This window comes from Apodemus sylvaticus, chromosome 2 (genome assembly GCF_947179515.1).
Source record: "Apodemus sylvaticus chromosome 2, mApoSyl1.1, whole genome shotgun sequence".
Lineage (NCBI taxonomy): Eukaryota > Metazoa > Chordata > Mammalia > Rodentia > Muridae > Apodemus > Apodemus sylvaticus.
The window spans coordinates 72103244-72122395 of NC_067473.1; the positions used below are offsets into that span (position 1 = coordinate 72103244).

Here is a 19152-nt window from a genome sequence, read left to right on the forward strand (position 1 = left end):
TTGTGGCTCCCTGCAACCATCCTTGTGTCTGATTGGGTCGATATGCTGTCTCTGACACTAGGAGTTTGAAACCACAAAGTGCACTTCAGCCTCTCAAAGGTTGCCTTCTTTTCCAAACCAATATTTCCTACTCATAGCATGAATTATTAGAAGGGTAACATGAAGCAAAAGAATTCTGACTCTGACAAGGGTTGTCTTTGCAATAGCATGCTCTCAGAGATAATTTAATTGAAGTTTACTCATAAATTGGAGCTCTCCGTGAATAATAAATGCTTTGAGCTCAGATCTGTTATCCAGCTGACTCAAGTGACTCAGAAAAGCCCTCTTATCGCTGTCATTGTTATTTTTATTGTTTCTGTAACCAATTCCTGACAGAATCAACTTAAAGGAAGAAAATATTATTTGCCTCATGGTTTCAGAGATTTCAGCCCCTCATGATGTCAAGACAGGGACAGAAAAGTTGGAGGTGGAGCATTTCACATCATAGCAGACTGGAATCTCAGGGAAGAAGATAGAAAGTATCCAGGGAACGCTATAATCCCCAAGACATAATTCTAATGGCCCTACATCTTCAATCTAGTTTCTACTTCCTGTCTTTAACTAGCATCCAGTAATACTGTTATTTATGTCTTCATCAAGACATTAATCTATTGATCAGGTCAGATCCTCATTATTTAATAACCTCTAGAAAAACATCAAAGAGACTCACAAAGGCTTGCTTCAGTAATCCCCTAGCTGTTCCTTTCTTAATCCAATTACTGATAATCAACATTGACCATCATGCCTCTCATCTCCAATGGTACCAGCCTTTTGTTTGTTGTTTTGCCTTTTTAAACGGTTTCTCTATGTAACTCTCGCTGGCCTAGAACTTACTAAGTGGACTAGACTAATAAAGATCCTACTAATACTTATCCAAACAGGCATATTGAACTGTGTGGGTTCAGTTGGTCAGTGAAGGCTTCTTTGAGGACCCGACACATAAGCAGGAGGCCAGAAAGGTACAAAATACATGGCCAGATGGTTTCTAGAGAAACACATCTCAAGTAGATGTTAGAACTGAGGGACAGTAAGCTCATGTGATTGAGCCCCAGTGTCCTGTAAGGAGAGAAGCTGGTCACAGCCCTTGAGGTGAGGAAGAGTATGTTCTTGCCCGAGGTCAACCAAATGTGGTTGTGCTCTCTCCTCTCCCATTCATATGCACAGAGAGCACCCTTCATCCTGTGCTTTCTCCTACTACACACATGGCCAGTCAGTGCTCTGGGATCCTGGCCAGCACCACTTGATACAAGGTCCTTTCTTTACTCTTCTCCATTGCCTCTTGTTTGACATCTAATCAGACACCTGATCTTCTGAGCAGGAACTGTCCTGATCCCAAGAGCAGAACAGAGCGATTTTGTTGGACCATAACTCATTTGCTGATGGGTTTTCACTTTGCAAAGATGTAAGCTGTGAAAGTGTTAAGAAAGAAAAAGGCTTGGAAAGACCATGGGGTCAGGTCCCCGGGGAGCTCTGAGCTCCCAGATCTCCAGAGCAGACCCCCCAGCAGTTGGTGAGACCATTCTCACTTACTTTAGGCAATAACACATCTTCTAGGTGGCTCCACTGAGCATTTCTCTGCTTGGAGAATTGAAGGAGAGAAAGAGCTCCAGGGATCTTGTGAGATACAAAACGTTGCACTTGACACAGGCACAGATTCATATTAAGTTGTGCAGAAAAGTATGCATTCAAACTCCACCCCTACCCCCACACCCGGAAGTTGAGTAAGCACACTATCTCCAAAAACATTTTCTTTTGTCTCTGAAGAGAGCTTTAAGACAGAGAAATATGCCTTACTGTGGCAAGGACTCTCTGATCTGATTAGAGTTTAAACTTGCTACTAGACTAATCTAAAATTTCCTTATCAGATTATGAGATTTAAAAAAAAAAAAAACTTTTACAAGCATTTCCAGTAGGGTGAAGGTTTAACTATCTTCATTTTCACATGCATGCTCTAACATACCCGACCAATATCAGGAAATAAACAAAAAGTAAATCTGTACAAACATCTTATTTAAGTGTCCTGTATTTTGATTGTGACAGATAACTATATTACAGTAGATATCTGTCAGTGATGGTCAAGATGGACATCTAAATCTGAATGCTTTTGCATACAAATTATTCCTCTGAAAAAAAAAACTGTCAAAAGTATGCCAACAGCCTATACTTACTTCTGCATTTAATATTTTTTTACTTCTTTTCACCCATGAATTTTGACTGGCTTTGGTCAGAATCAGGAGCTTCCTGTACTCACTTTAGTGGCCCTGGCTCCAGGCTCCCATGCAAACATCATCTCCATCCTGATATGGAGGTAGGACCATCATTACTGACCAAACAGCACAAAGCCTCAACCCTGGCTGCATAAAGAAAGGCTCTTCCTGAAGAAGACTCAGAAAGTGTTTATTAGAAAGGCTGACGTTAACAGATGTCATCAGCAGCAGCCTTAGGGGTATCCGTGGTGGTTCCTGGTTCAGAGGCTGCAAATAAAGTAAACCTGCCTCCTTTATCTGTCAGTCACCAACTATTAGCCGAGGGCAGCTTTTACCCAGGCCCTCTCTGCACTGACAGCTCTGAGATTCATGGCAGGATCACTTTATTGGATGTCTTCCCCAAGTCTCCTAAGTGTTAACTCTTTGCCAACTTCACTTATTGTCTGTGATTCAGTGTAACTCCACGCCAGTGCATTGTTTTGGTGAGAAAGGGAGGTGCTGCCAATCATGTCGGCATTTGCTTCAAGCCAAGCATGGACTTTATGCCTAAACGATACAGCATGTTTTGGGCCAAAATACAATTCCCATAGGTGGGTCTAGCAGTAAATATTCTGGCTCAGAATTTACAAATTTCTTTGGTATCCTGTTGAATCTAAAAATCAACATTAATGCACATGGAATTATATCAGATTTTTCCCTCCAGGAAAACTGTACATTCATTGACAAAAAATTCTCAGTTAAAGCCACAGAGTCCACTTACCCCTGCATCACATGTGTAATCGCGGTCACTGCAGTAAACACTGGCGGCTTTGGTAGCTTTACAGACCTAGGCCTTTCAATGCTGACATGGATATCGGGGACTTTGGCTCTGCCACCTCTAAGCCTTGTGACAACTTCCCTCCCAAAACTCAGCTTTGGTAGCCTCACTTAGAGCTTAAGGCGCTAGCTCTTATCAGTATTTTATTTTGAAAAGGGAGCCACATGCACATGTGGTAACTTTTAGAGCCCCTCCCCCACCGAGTTAAAACACGCCATAGATTTCTCGCCGTTCGTACTTTTTCCGTTTGTCTCAGCCCCTGACCTTTCCAGTCACTCTCATAAAATTTTAGCCTGGAAGGCCTGGGAGTTAACTGCACACTATAAAAATGCCACGTGCCTTTCAAATCGCCAACCTTTCTTCAGCCCATGAACTTGCTGACAGGAACGGCCACTGAGCATGTCATCATCGGAACAAGTAATAGACGGGAAAGCTTGGCCCTGCTCAGGTCGGCTGGCCAGGCCCAGCTCCTGAGACCTGTCGTCCCTTGGCTGACTTCCAGCCTAATCAAGCTCCTCGAGGTAAATAGGGAAGCAATAAAGAGCCCTTGAGAAAGCGCCTATGTTTATTGTCTATTAAATAAGCCATGTCTTTTATATTAATTTTTCCTGATCCTGTATTGTTCTGACATTTATCAATATCCCCTTCAATATATCAAGCCCTAGACAAATAAAGCCAGGTTTTATATGTTTGTTTACAGTCCCCACTGATCCCCCTGCATCAGGCTCAGTCAGACCTTCTTCCCTCAAGATGGCCGTAATAGTCTCATAATTTGACCTTCTACTTTCTGTGTGTAATATATTTCATTTACCAACACTCAGTGGCTCTAACTTCTATACATCCTTGGATTTTTTTTTCCCCTGCTTGTAATTTTTCTACTTTTCACTACAGTTTACGATTTTGAGAGATGTTTCAGTGCTTACCAAGTTCAATGCAAACTTCCTTGAAACATGAAGTTCTGCCCAGTACGTGTCCTAAGATTCTATCCATCTGTATCCAGGACTATCCTCAACTTACAGCAAACTGGAGTACCTAGAACTGAACCTGTCTGTCACTTTGTGCCCCCGCAGCTCCACCCCTCCAGCCATGGCTTTATATTTTTATGTCTGGATTACCTTGTTATGTCTGGATTAATGTTTATCTTGACTACCAAATCCTCAGAGGGGATAGAGGTTACCTGTTTATGCTTTACAGCACCAACCAATCATAAGGCCTTTTATCTAGAAAGTATTAATTAGTAAAAACTCCTGATGTCAATGCAGTGTTTGTACACATAATATGCACATGAAAATGCATGTAATGTGCACATGAAATTCAAACTTTATAACTGATGTGTTTATATGTGCAATCAAATTTTAGAACGGTTGTGGGAAGATTCGGGGCTTAGTCTTGGTCTGGGAAGCTGTCCTTAATCTAAGGACAGCCAGTAGGGTAGGGAGCAGGGAGAGTAAATATGAGACCAGGCCATGCAGGGAGGTACATCTAGAAGCAGCTATGGATGTGTGAGGACTGTGAGGTAAGCTCAGACAGGATGGGTATCATTCCAGCTGTGGGAAGGTGATGGTGAGGAACTTAGGGCTGGAGGTGGGACAAACCCTCTGAAGGGAACGCCAGGTCCTCAGACTCCATCTCTAAGCAGTACTGTGAGGAACGGGGAGGCATCCTGACTTCACTCTGTGTCCTGGATTCAGCCCTCTATCTAAATATCCACGGATAATCATGAGGTGGGTTGAATGACCCTCAAATGCTGCATATGAGGAACTGAATACCTTGGCTCAGGTCCCTCAGAAGTAAGTGGAGCAGAGGTTTGCACCCATAAGGTGCCCCCTGCTCTTGCTGTTCTGTGAAGAAAGATTTGGAAAAGGGACATTTAGACTTCACCAACAAAGCTCTCTTTATGGAGGTGCCCAGCCACTGAGAGATACCTGTGAAACTTCTGCAGCCACCAAGGGCCTGAGGGAGCCAGGGTGCCAGAGGAGGAGCGTTGGGTGTCCTATTCTTTCTGGTTCTGAGAGAAATGGAGATTTCTAGGGGGCTGTGAGATGTGTTGGGTGGGTCCAAAGCCAAGCATTTTGATTGTCTTTCCCTTGAGAGTCTAATCCAAGCTGTAGGCTCTCAAAAAAGTTTAGAGATGTGCTATCAAAATTTTATATAATACTTTTTAAAATCTTTATTATTTATGGATTTAAATTTATTTTATCTTTACTATTAATGTGCGTGGGTATATATGTACATTTGTGAGTGTATATGTGTGTTTGTGAGTGCTTGTGTACACACATTTGTGAGTGTAGAGGCCAGAAGAAGGCATTAGACTTCTTGGAACTGGAGCTGTGGTTACGAGCCACCTAATATGAGTGCTGGGATCCAAAAGTCAGTCCTCTGGAAGAGCAGCACATGCTCTTAACTGCCAAGCTAACTCTCCAGCCTTTATTTTTATTTTTGAGGCCAGGTCTTTTGTAGTCTGGTCTGGCTTCCAGCTTGCTATGGAGCAAAGAATGACCTTGAACTTCTGACCCTTTTGCCTACACCTCCCCAGCTCTAGAATTTCAGGCATGTGTCACCATGCTCTTTTTCTGTATGGAGAGGGATTAGAGTCAGGCTTCATGGAGCTAGGCAAGCACACTGCCAATTGTGCTACATTCCTCACTGAGGGTCTATCCCCCTGCAAATTGTTAATGATGCCTTGGAGAGCTAGTCAGACTACTCAAAGTAAAAACACAAAGGAGAACAAAGGTGCACCAAGACAGACAGTGAACCTGCAGCCCTCTCTAATTTACCCAAATGGAGCCTCTTCCAGGGGCTGGTCTTGGGGTCTATGGGTTTTCACTTTACTCAGGTCTCAGATTCTCCCCAGGAGGCCTTCATTTCTGGCTCCCACAGAGCTGGCTGACTGCTTGTTTCCCCAGCAGGGCCCTTTCTCTGGTCCTGTCATTATCCCTACTCTCCTAGCTGTCTGTGTGCGGCGACAGCTCTTCTGTCTCTACTTAGGAAGGTGCAAATTACAGCTGCTGCAGCACCTTGTAGGCGATGCATTTTTTTCCACACTGGGCCTCATTCTCCCTGGTATCCTGCTGTGTGCTTTCTTTCCAAGCAGATCAGAAGGTAGATAGAGTATTGTAGGGGGGCAACTGCATTAATCTCTCTTCTAAAATACATTCTTCTAAACCTTAGGTACCTTGGGAGAGGAATCTACCCAGTGTAGATAACCCTGCCTCCATAATTGAGATGTAGTTTTTTGGCATCAAAACATTTCATATTCTGATGGAATTTCTGACTGTCTGGGATCCTTTTTTAAGCAAATGAGACCTAATGTCTGGGCATGTCTACTTTCACAGTTCCTGCATGTGTGTTTGCTTTTCAAGGTTTCTTCATGAATAAATAAATAAATAAACATTATATACACACACACATACACACTGGATCATTTGTTCTGAGTTAAACACCTGCCCTAGCCCAGATGCTCCTGGAGGGGTACAGGCTGATACCAACAGTATCAGTTTAAAGAAGTATCCAAGCCCAGGCATTTAAGACGTGCCTGTGTGTGAGTGGAATGATGACAAAAGAGGCACAAGCACAACAAGCCTCAGTGGCTGACACCTGAACAAATGACAACTGGGTTCCTGGAATGACTTCTTCCCTCCCCATTCTCTCCTTTTATAACCTGACACAAGCGGGAAGGAAAATTTGAGGGTCTTAATGTGCTGCCTTCTCCATGGCTGGATCTCTGAATTAAGCACAGGTCAACAATTCAGTTCCATTAGCATCACAACATCTGGCATTCTTGTTATAAGAAGACCCAGACTTCATTATAATACACCACCCACCTTATAAGTACTCACAGACCATCTCTGAAGTCCCCAACACAGAACCCACTGGGCTGCTACGCTTCTTTTCAGACAGAAAATCTATTTTAAGTACTCACTGTGCTCAGATCTAAGGACAGGCCAGTATACCCATTCTAACTAATTGTTGAAGTCATGCCCAATGGTCTCTTATCCTGAACTGAACACACCCCTGGAGTTAATCTAGCCAATGGGGAAAGCCTTAGAACTTGCTTTCCAAATTAGAATCTAGAATCCATTCCTCTTTTTGATTCAGCCAAATCTTACTTTTAACTCCCAAACTATTTAAAATCAATTGAAATACCCATCTCTTGCGGTGAAGAAGTTTGCAATATTATTATTAGATGTATCATACAGTTTGGTGCTGGCACTGTAAATGGAATGTTATTTCCAAGTATAAAAATTAGGTGTTCATATCTTCTAATATTTATCTAGTCAAATATAAGCCATCATTTCAGCCTTTCAACATCCTTTTGGCATATGCTCTTTTTATTTTCTGTATAGCCACTTCTTTCTAGGAAATACCGTATGGCAATAGGCCAATAGACTGTTGATATTAGTCTTAGTTTGGGTTACTATAGCTGTGATGAAATACCATGACCAAAGCAACTCCAGGAGAAAAGGGTTTATTTGTCTTAAACTTCCATATCATCATCAAAGGACATCAGGACAGGAATTCAAACAGGACAGGAACCTGGAGGCAGAAGTTGATACAGAGACTATAGAGGAGTGCTGCTTACTGGCTTATTCCTCATGGCTTGTTCAGCCTGCATTCTTCTAAAACCCAGAACCACCAGCCCAGGGATGGCACCACCCACATAGACTGGGCCCTCTCACGTCAATCACCAATTAAGAAAATGCTCTACAGGTATACCTATAGCCCAATCTTATGAAGGCATTGTCTAATTTGGGGTTCTCTCCTCTCAGATAATTCTAGCTAGTGTAAAGTTGAATAAGCCAGCATAATATTTTACTCAAACCAATAATTAAATATTGTTTTGGATTTATATCTCCAAAATTTTCCATTAGAGATGATTTTCATCCAGCAAACAAATTCTACCCACTATTCATCTTCTATTACACATTCCTTTGAAATACTGCTTATACTATTACAAGCCCACATATATTTTTCTTGGGCACAAGACTGTCATAAGAGAGTCACAGAATGCTTTGCTGAAATATAAGTCCTCTGTATATTAACTTAACTTAATAGACTCTTATTGCAATCTGAAAATGAACCAATGGACTTAAGAGTCAAGAAAATTGCAATGTGGGGCAAATTACACCTTTATGTTTCTAAGGTGCTACTAGTCCTTCTCTCGGTCCTACTCCTTAATGCTGTCCAAAGTGGTTGGTATTGTATTTCTGTATTTGTGATGATCCACTGAGGCTTTAAGCTCAGTCTCAAGTATTTAAACTTTGTCTTCAAAGCATAAAGCAATATTCTAAGATTTGAATCCTCTCTTGTGTTCATTGCATGTGAAGGAAACTAGGGGGGTTCACTCAGAACACTTTTTGAAAACCAGCTCCTTTCCTCATCTTCTCACCTGTAACTGGCAGGTCCCATTTCCTGGGAAAACCATGTGCTCAATTCCAACCTTGGGTCCATTTCCTGACACTCTAGTGTTTGTACTTTTGTGCAATCTTAGTCCTCAAAGGACTGTATTTCCTTGAGAAAGAGCTTTGGAGGCCTCCTGGAGCATGAATTCCAACAGAGTAAGAAGAGATGAAGAAATCTGCTTTCTGTTCTACTGAGTTGCTCAATGATATTACCTGCAACTGGCAAAGCTTGTTAGTGGTCTCCCCCAGCCTAAACTCATGCTGCACAGCAAATGCCCAAGACCTTCATCCTCCTGTCCTTCTTAGCCCCAAGTGGCTCTTCTCTTGGGATGTTCATTTCAAGTGACTCTTTGTTGGTTCTAGAAGGAAGACCCTCAGTGCCTTGGAAGGATAAAGGAGAAAATAACTAGAAAATCAAACACACTGTCCTTATATGTCAGCTGCAGTCAAGTATGGCTTTAAAAGCCTAAAACAATACAGGGAACACTTTGGCAGAAATAAGGCACACACCTTTAAAAAAATTGTTTTTCCCCCCACATTTTAGCTTGCGAATGTTGTGTATAGGTCTGGTTTCCTGTGGAATGAACCTCCTGTGAGAGAGAAGCAGGTGTGTGCATTCCTGGCTCATGGAAACTACACATCTCCATGCTGCCTTGTAGTAGCAAATATCTAGGACCTGAACCTTACACTGACTAAATTCTAAGAGGTAAATAAAGCTCCCATTTCTCAAGGAGTCACAGGATCCAACTACCTCATTGCCTCACTTTCAGCAGAGCCTGCTGAGGAACAGGACTTCTGTGCCCTCCAGGCAAGCTAGTTTACCCTTTACAACCTTGAAATAGCCAAGAAAATGTAGAAAATCCATCTTTCTGATTTGTGACCTTCGTGACACCAAATGTCTAGTGTCTAGAAACATGTAAGGAGTCATACTTTCTGTGAACTGCAATGTTTTTGATGCTGAGTAATTACAACTCTATTGTAAGATTAATCATAATAAATCTTTTGTTTTCAGGCTAGATTTTAGGGATAGAAATGACAGTTTCCATTTACTTAATGTTGCTGAAGCTCTGGGACCATGATAAATGGATGTAAATAAAAATGCCATCCTTAACATTTTTACAAACTAGAACAGGTGGCTAACATTTTGACATGAAGGCATTTCTTTTTTACTGTTTGCCTTCAGAGAGTAAACACACTTAATTTTGTCCTATTAATCCTTAGACAAAGATCCACAGGTTAACATGCAGCAGACACAGAAACAGAAATGGACTTTGCTTTTCCAGCATTTTCCCTCTTAGTCATTCAGCAGGCATGCATTATAGGTCAAGAGCTATTTAAATCATACCTGCAGTATTTTAGACCTGCCTCCTTTGTAGGAGAGCAAAGCCTCTAATAATGACAGTGAGATTGCATTAGCATCTTTCTTATGGGATTAATAAAATGCCATGGTACATAATGATGAAAATCAATTATGTATAAGGATTTAATTCTAGTCGTGCTTTTTTTTGAAAACCAGCAGGCGTCTAAGACCGTGATGATGCAGCTTGTCAGAGCAGAAGCCTGATATCACCTAGCAGTCAGCATCGCTGTGCCCTGTGTACTGCTTATCATTTAATTGCATTAGAGCTGGAAAGGGGGGCTTGTTTGATTTTATTTTGCCCTTTTGGATTAATGTTCTTGGCTCCAGGGGATGGGGGAGGGGAGCTAGTTCTTCCTTCCACTGACTCAACCAAGTGCCTGCCAACACATCTGTAGACGAATGAGGCGAGAATGGAAAAACTGTCTCACCTGATGAACTGCGGCTCTTCTCTCTGGGGACCAGATGCTGAGCCTTGACATTAGCATCAGCTCTTGGAATGGGCTGGGTGAGCAGCACCCTTCCAGCGACTGGATGTGGAATCAGGAAACGGCTCTCCAACCTCATTTCAGTCTCATTTTACTAGAACCATGTAAAACCTCCCCCAGGCGATGATCTCAAACCTGCATCCTACTTATTCACTGTATATAAACTCAGAGCCTTGCACTGGAGGCTTATGGAGGGTGTGGATAGCAATGGACACATAGCATTAATCCACAGATATTGATATCAATGCAGTACAGTTTTGTAAAAGATAAGGGCATCTTCAGTAAGCTAGATTGCTGTCCAGGTGATAACGATACCTCAGTAAATAATACACACTGATTTGTTGCGTCCCCCTTCCTTTTGCAAGGCCATGTTCCCCATCTCTGTATTTTATGAAGCCAACAAACATTGACCATAGTGTGTTGGATGCTACTGAAATTTCCCAGTATTTTATCCCCACACAACCAAACTTTCACTGACAGAGGATTTAATGTATGCTTGGTTATGTTTGTGCCCATTATCACTGCGCAATTATTTTATCAAAGAAATTATTTTAGAATCATTGGGAAACACAGAACTATGACATTCATTTCTTGGTCACAAGAAGCTTTTCCTTGTGTTAGAGGTCCAAATCAGACATCTGGCCCACCCAAAAGTGAAAGAACTAGCCCAGGCCAAGTGAGTAGATTGGAGCAGAATCTTGAATGAAGTCCTTATAAACTCCCTTTCTGAGAGAGCAGAGCCCATGCTGTTCTAAAGTAATGGGCAGGTACTGAGTATTCAGGAGGGAGGTGGGGACCATAAGCATAGAACAGAAGTTTCTATAATAAAAGGCAGAAGTTTCTCTCCAACAATGTTCCCCCAAGTCATGTGAGGACCCATGTCATAATTTTAACTGTTTTCAGTTATATTGTTATCATTTCTGGTGACCCTCTTGACTCATTACTCATATCTTCCTTTAAATGGGTTCACCATTTTTATTTAAATATGCTGCTATTGTTTTAAAGGAAAAAGTTTTAAAGGAAAAATTTGTACACTACAATGAAATGGAATACTAGTATCACTTGCTGTCCCAGTTGGGATAATGGTAAAAGCACATCCTATGAAAATATAATGAAACTTGGTACCAAGGCTGACCATAACATCTAGATCTGAGGTCCATTCTCTGTTAGAAAGAAAGCCCCAGGAATTTCTTTTTGCACTCTAACAGAAACTAAGAAGGGACTAACATCCTCACTGCATATTTAGATGGTATTAACACTCAGATTATGAGTTAACTAAAATCACCCTGCTGTCAACAATGGGACACATCCCCCCAGAGCAGAGGGGCAGAGCAGACAGCCCTTCCTATGGCTTCTGTGAACCATATTTTAATAATTGCCCATTAGGGTTGTGAACAAGAAGATAGCCATCTCTCTGGATGCCATATATCCTAGGAAAAGGTGACTTTCACAGTAGCTCCCAGGTACAGGATGGCCAGTCAATAGTTACCAAAAGTCAGGGTTTACTGTCACAATAAGATCTCTCAGCTCTGGTCCATAAAAAAGGCAAACAATGAAATGTTTGCAATCACATCCCTCCCACCAAAGGATAAGAAGGAAATCTATAGGAAATTAAAAGTCTAAACGCTAATAAAATTGTACAGTGAGTTCATTAGGAAAAATGTATAAGTAAATTAAACCCCTCAAAAGGAAGACATCTGTGCTGGGAAATAGCATCTAAATGTTCCTGGGACAGGCGTGTCCCCGAGCTTCCAGCATGTTCCATCCTCTATGGCGCTGCTTGTCTTCCCCCGTGTCCCCTGCGCGGCCCCCCTTTCTCCTTTCACTTCTCGTGCCCCTCCTGCCTGTCACTTAAGCAGTGACTGAATGACAGTGAGCAGACAATGTAGGCTAATGCACACTGATGCCCCCACAGCCTCCCCCGGAGGACTCTCCTGAGCAATTCCTTCCCTTCCAAGTTTCCAGAAGAACTGCGGTATTGTAAATGGATAATATTCCATATCCCACACCACTGCAAATGTAAGAAATGAAAGGACAAATTGTATTTTGATAACTTCATTCCACAAGTGACTCGCTGCATTCTCCTCTGCACGCTGTAACGCAGATTTTCCTTAGGAATGCATTGGTCAAGGCATTTCCATGCACAGAGAAGCGTCTTGCCATAAGTTGTATTCTCCTGTGTGATTCCAGTGTGAGACATTAGATAGATTTTACAGATTAATGTAATTTCACTGTAAGTAACAAACTCAGATGTGTTAATGTGAGAGATACGCTGTACTATCTAATATTCTTGAGAAATATGGGATCTTGTGGGGCATGGTGGGGCACATCTGTATTCCCATCACTCGGCTGGGAGAGGAGGAAGGGAGTTTAAGGCCTGCCTTAGCTACATAGTGAGATTACCTCAAAAAACAAACAAAACAAAATCAACTAAGGCTAGGGAGTGAGTTAGTTCAGTGTGGAGTGCTTGCCTAGATCATACACATGCTTTAGAACTTGCTAGAGTTGTCTGTGATGCCACAGCCACAATCTGATACCAGCTCACCTCATTTTTGAAAATCGCATCATTGACTTGAGTGCTGATGAAGTTCTTAAAGCAGTTCACAAAGCTATCAAAGTTTTTTATAAGCTTCCCTTCCTCATTTCCATGGAGCCTCTGACTAGAGCTGCCTAATAATCTATACAAATATAAATCAAAATAACATTATTTTCAGAGAAGTTGAGAGTAATACAAATTATTTGACTTCCCTATTTTTATGGGAAACATAAACATATATTCATTGGCAAAGGATTCGACCTGAAATTGAAATGAGCCTCAGTTTGATCACCTGTGAAGTGGCATTGATCCTATCTCACCCAAATGGTTTGTGTCTATTAAATATGATATGGTTTCCATAAGTTCATGTGTTTGAACACATAGTCCCCAGATGGGAGAAGGTTTTAAAACTGGGCATAGCAGAAGAAAGACCTTGAAGTTTCTTAACCCAGTCCCAGTTTATATCTGACATCTGTTTACTAACTAGAGACAGAACGTAACCAACGCTCTCATTTCTGCCACTGTGTTTTCCCCACCATGATGGCCTGTAACCCCTCAAACTACGAGCTAAAATAATACCTTCCTTTCTTAAATTACTTCTTGCGAAGTTGCTTGTTGATCCTAACAAGAAAAGTAACTAATTGTTACTAGTACAATATAAGTAATACAATGTAAGTCAGCTTTCTGTAACTATAACAAATACCTGGGGTAAATTAATTTATAAGGAAGAAAGGTTTTTGCCTCATAGTGGCAGAGCTTTCAGTATGTTGTTACTGGATCCTGTTACTTTGGATCTGAAGTAACACAGCAAATCATGATGAGTCACATGATGGAAGAAGCCTTTTCATCCTGTAGTGACCAAGAAGGGGACATGGAAGGTGAAGAGAATGACAACACCCAATATTTCTTCAAGGGTGCCCCCTCCCCACCTTCCCTGCTAGGAAGAAGTGGCCTAACTTCCTCCTAAAAGTCCCTTCTCCTTACAATAATGCCACAAGCTAGGTATCAAGCTTTTTAATACTCAGGCAGAGGTCATTCTGGATACAAACTAGCAGAACTTCGAGAAGATTTGGTAAGAAACCGTAGTAGAACAGCTCAGCATAGAACCCCAACCATGGTCTAACCTTGGAACATAGTAATGCTACAGCTCTTTAAGAATGAAGGAGGAATCTCTTGGTCCAGACAGGCCTGATCAGGAACTAGGCTGTTTGGACCATCAGTAATCACCAAATGCCAATCTGAAACAATGTCTCTCCAGTTGTGTGTCTCGTGTCAAAGAAGAATAAAGATGTAGTCAAAGAAGCCATCAACAAAGCAGAGCAGAGTTATGAGGGGTGGAGCTAGCAGGTCCTAGGTATCTAGGGCCAAGAGTATCTACTCAGAGGAACTGTTCCTTGCTAAGGAGTCTTGAGAAAAGAGTCATGTCAACCAGACTTAAAACTTCTGGATTTTAAAATTTATCACCTTTCAGAGAAGACAACAATTGAACTTTGAAAATTTCTCAATTTCCAAGAAAACAGTTGAAGAAATGAGTGAAAGAGTCTCAGGGAGAAGGAAACGTGCAAGGAGAGCTTCTCCCGTGGCCTGCTTCCACCATCTGCCCAAACCCTTCTGCCTGTATATCTGACAGATCCTCCAGTGGTTCCCATAACCATCTTATAGGCCCAGGGCAAGGACTTCACACCCTAGTGGTTAGAGAGAGAGCCTAGAATTAGGCTTTGATATTGTTAAATGGAGGACCTCTGATAAGAAGGTTTTAAATGGTTCCCTTTGGACTGTGTGGTAGGGAAGCCCACCTCCCTAAATTTAAAAAACTATGTCAATGATCATGTGAAAGGAAATGGAAACTCAGGAGTTCCCCATGTACTAAGCCAGGTGTGATGGCTCACTCCTTTAACCCCAATATTTGGGAGGCTGAAGCAGTAAAATTCAGTTTAACTTGAACTACCCTGCAAGTTTTAGACCAGCCTGGACTAAAATTTAAAAGCATATCCCCCACTCCCTACTCAGATCTCTACAGAAGAAACAAATGCAATCCTCTGTAGGTAATATCAGCTCTGGCATGGCTTAAGGAAAACAGAAGAGCCAACAGGGAGGACCTGACCTCAGCTCTATGGCAAAAATAAGAATCTGTAGCCAGAGGGCTTTTAGGGGTCTGAGGATGGGGTGATCATGCCCACCTGCCCAGAGCAGTTGCTATACTTCCTCTGGAGTTATCTTTTTAATGCATTTCCCACAAAAGACCTTTGAAGTTTCGACAGCTTTGCTTTTTCCGATAAACATTCAAGGCCCTATCCAGTCCAGCCTGAAGCTCTCACCCCAGCAGATTCCCAAGTTTCCCTGACAACACAGTCAGCCTGGAGGAGTTCTTTTCCTTTCAACCTCAGCTGCTACTGCTGCTGCAGTCCCCAGCTAAAAAGGCTTCTCTGGGTCACCAAGCAAGTTGATGCTGTTACCAAATACAGTGTTTTGTTTTTCAGATCAAATATCTTTCCGGTTTGAGATGTGGGGTCAGAAGGTCCTAAGCACTTAGGGATTCTATCATTAGTCTGCTGAGTTCTAAGAAAAGAGACATAGAAAGCCAGAAAGACACTCTGTGTCTTGACTGATATAACAGTACACAGTTCTCACACACAGGTGCAGTGGAATTGCCTGGAACAAGGCTCACCCTTGAGCTGAGAGTTTATGAGAAGATGCTGACTGAGGAAGGTGGTGATTCATATATCCTGGCTCTCAAACCTTCCATCAGATGCTAACAGAGATCCAGTAAACCTTGGGCTTCCAAGTATATTGCTCATCAAAAAAGGAAATGCAAGACTCAGCTATGGACGGTCTCTTTTCTTTCTTTCTTTCTTTCTTTCTTTCTTTCTTTCTTTCTTTCTTTCTTTCTTTCTTTTTTCTTTCTTTCTTTCTTCCATTTCATTTTTTTTTTTAAATAAAGACTCCTTAAGGAGAAAATAAGTATAAAAGAGAATAGAAGTTTGCTAAGGAGGGGTCTTTATGTAATATGTGTTAAATAGTCAGAGATCAGGAAAAACAAGAAGAAAAAGCACTCAGATCTGGTGTGCTGTTAGCTTCCATGGTAACTCTTGTGGCTGCAAGAGAATTGTGAGTGGGTTTTGATGCTGTGGTTTTGTTTTCTCAAATTCAGTCTTATATTCACGCTCCCATATTTTCTAGCAAACGGTGCTCCATTAAAGTCTGCAGCCTTGAGGCACAGGATACGGTGACTATTTCGTCTCCAAAGCTCAACAATCAACGCTGAAACCTAACATAGAGCTTGGGACACAAGCTCTCCGGGTCGGGGCTGTCTTCCAACAGAACACAGTGAATGGGCTTGGCTTCTTATTTTCTCTTTCTTTTCTTTCTAGAAACGGGGAAAATCGACCAAGAAATTCACAAATACAACACCCCAGGCTTCACGGGCTGCCTGTCCAGAGTCCAGTTCAACCACATTGCCCCTCTCAAGGCAGCCTTGAGGCAGACAAACGCCTCGGCCCACGTGCACGTTCAGGGCGAGCTGGTGGAGTCCAACTGCGGGGCCTCCCCACTGACGCTTTCCCCCATGTCTTCGGCCACTGACCCTTGGCATCTAGATCACTTGGATTCAGGTAAAGTCTGGAGCTCTCTCGGGCTGATTGCTTCCTCCCTTTCGATCCCCCTTTCCTTAGCTGTAGAATGGGTTGATCATAGACCCTCGCTGCTGCTCCACTGTTGCTGGAGGAGTGTGAGACAGCAAGAACGGCGTGATGAACCTTGAGTTCTCAGAATAACGCTTGGCACCTATGAAGGGCAGAAAAGTTATTTCTACTCAAAACCAGAAACAAAGAGGTCAGGGGTTAAGGGTTCAGGGATGAGGACTTTGTTGAGGGTAAGAGACATTCGAACATCTGTCTGTGAACTTCTATCTGCAGCATGGCTATGGATGACTTGACTAAATCACTTCCACATTGTTGCCTACTTTCCCTCCAAAACAGTACAGAGACTCACCTCCCATCAGGACCACAGATTTGTAAGTCTAAAAGAGCTACATTTAAGCCTAGAAAGACCAGTCTATGGATACACCATCCAGAACGCTCCAAATCTCACCTAAACACACAGTCCCATGGGTATTGGCTACATTTCTGGAGGTGGTAAGACATGTGGTTTGAAAGTACTGAGCTCAAACAAAAGTAGTCTTGGTAGCTAAATAAATTGACCAAAAACCTCAATGTCTCTAATGGAAGCCTGTTAAACTACAATTCTGCCTAGGTTGACTGTGGGCAGCTCAGATAATCTGCTGAGGAAAAGACATGTTATGTCACTTTCTTAGTGACCTGCAAACCCAGTACTCAGTGGGTTTCCAAGAAACCCCAAACAACTAGGGATGTTAGTGACCCTTAAGACAGTAAGAGCTCACAAGACAGGACAGCATGGAAGTGACGCCCAAATTCCAACACCTTCATAGCTTCTTACCAGCAGATTAAGATCAAGCAGCTACCATAACCTCATTCTTCAGTTCCTAAAATACAGGCACTAAGACCTAATTCACAGAATTCCATGTGAGATGATGTACTTAAAAAACGTAGCACAGGAGCTGGAAAATGCTCAGTGGTTAAGAGCACTTTCTGCTCTTACAGAGAAGTGGTGGTCGGTTCCCAGGACCCAGTGGTGGCTCAAAACCATCTGTAAGTCCAGTTTCAGGGGATCTGAAACCCTCTTGGGGCCTCTGGGGGCACTACATGCATGTGGTAAACATATATATCCACAACAACACTCATACACATAAAATTAAACATGCATATTAAAAATCATAACTTGGCACAATCAGATTCATGGCAAGTTTATAAATAATTAGCTGTAATAATATTAATAATCGTCACGGTTATTGTGTTAGACAGTTTTCTATAGCTTGAGATAAAGCTTCCAAGTCCTCTACCCCTCCCCCTCCCACCACAGACTAATCTGTAACAGCTCATCATGCAACAGAACAACCTCGATTGCTTTAATCATGTTGCAGTCCTGTGCCAGTATTTGGCTTCAGGGCCATCATCGCCATGGGGAGTCTTACGAGGACTGTCCCTGGAAGATCTGTGAGGTTTTGGAAGAATCCAGAGTTGTTCTATTATCAGAATAGCCCATTGACAGACTAAGCAGCTGTCTTTGTTCCTCACTTACGGATTCCTGTAACATGAGGAGAGAGCCGTGTGCCAACGGCACTCACAGCAATTCCCTTTCATGAGTGTCGTGAAGGGCACTCAGCAGGCTGGGCTTTCCTCTTGGGCTGCCTTGAACAAAGAAAGCATTCCTCCTGCAGAAGGATGAAAAGGAAGGGGGAAGATGTAAGAGGAGAAACGACACGTGCCAGGGCCACAGAGGGGGAGAGTCCTTAGGTGAATTCCTGCACAAGTGAGGGTGAACAGCTAAATATACAGATTCTGGGGTGCTGCAGGTATATACTGCAAGTAGAGGCCACAGGAGGCTGTGAGCATGTGTGGTCTCAGTCTGATGCCAAGAAACTGAATTCAAAAAAAAAAAATATCTAAACACTTCCTTGGGCCAAAATGAGCTGTTATTCATTATGGCTTAATTAGCTTTTAAGGCCAGTGAAATGTATTTGCAGAGACCAAACCATTTTAGTTCATGTATTAAAAAAAAAAAAAAAAAAAAAAACGAAAAACAAAAAACCAAGCTTGCTTTATTCACGACAGCGTCCTTCTTCTGTTGATTCATGCAAATGCATACAGTGTAGAAAACATTTCTGTTAGCAGTCAACACTCAAATTAAAATTCTGCATTCCAAGTAGGCACAAACCTGTGATTGTAGCACTTAGGCGAGAGGGTTCCAAGTTCAGGGTCAGCCTGGGTTATACAGCAGGACCCTGTCAGAAGGCAAGAAGTAAGGATGGGGGAGGGAGGTGAGGGGAGGGGAGGGGAGGGAAAGGGGAAGGGGAAGGGGAAGGGGAAGGGGAAGGGGAAGGGGAAGGGGAAGGGGAAGGAAAGGAATGGAAAGGAAAGGAAAGGAAAGGAAAGGAAAGGAAAGGAAAGGAAAGGAAAGGAAAGGAAAGGAAAGGAAAGGAGCCAACCATTTGAAGTTTAGATCCAATCATGAGACATTTCTATAATTGGGGAAGTATCTTTTGATGTTTAACTGTCAGTCTTGTGAACTATTAAAAAAGAAGAATAGAATACAGCCTTCATATGATGATGAGTCAGAGGCTTATTCAGGTAACGTGACTCCATCTTGATTCTTTCAGGTGAGTGAGGGCATAAGAGGCCATGGGGTCAAAGGGAGGAGGGACAAAGAGGAGTCAGACTGCTGTTCCTT

General features: G+C 42.4%; 1 protein-coding gene across 1 annotated transcript in view; it reads left to right on the plus strand.

The window, feature by feature from the left end:
* The window catches only part of Cntnap2 (contactin associated protein 2), a 1662736-nt gene that overhangs the window by 1620700 nt on the left and 22884 nt on the right, over nucleotides 1-19152 (plus strand). Inside the window, exon 22 of the mRNA XM_052172851.1 lies at nucleotides 16218-16457. Coding sequence (XP_052028811.1) covers nucleotides 16218-16457 — 240 coding nt within the window. The remainder of the gene's footprint in view (nucleotides 1-16217; nucleotides 16458-19152) is intronic.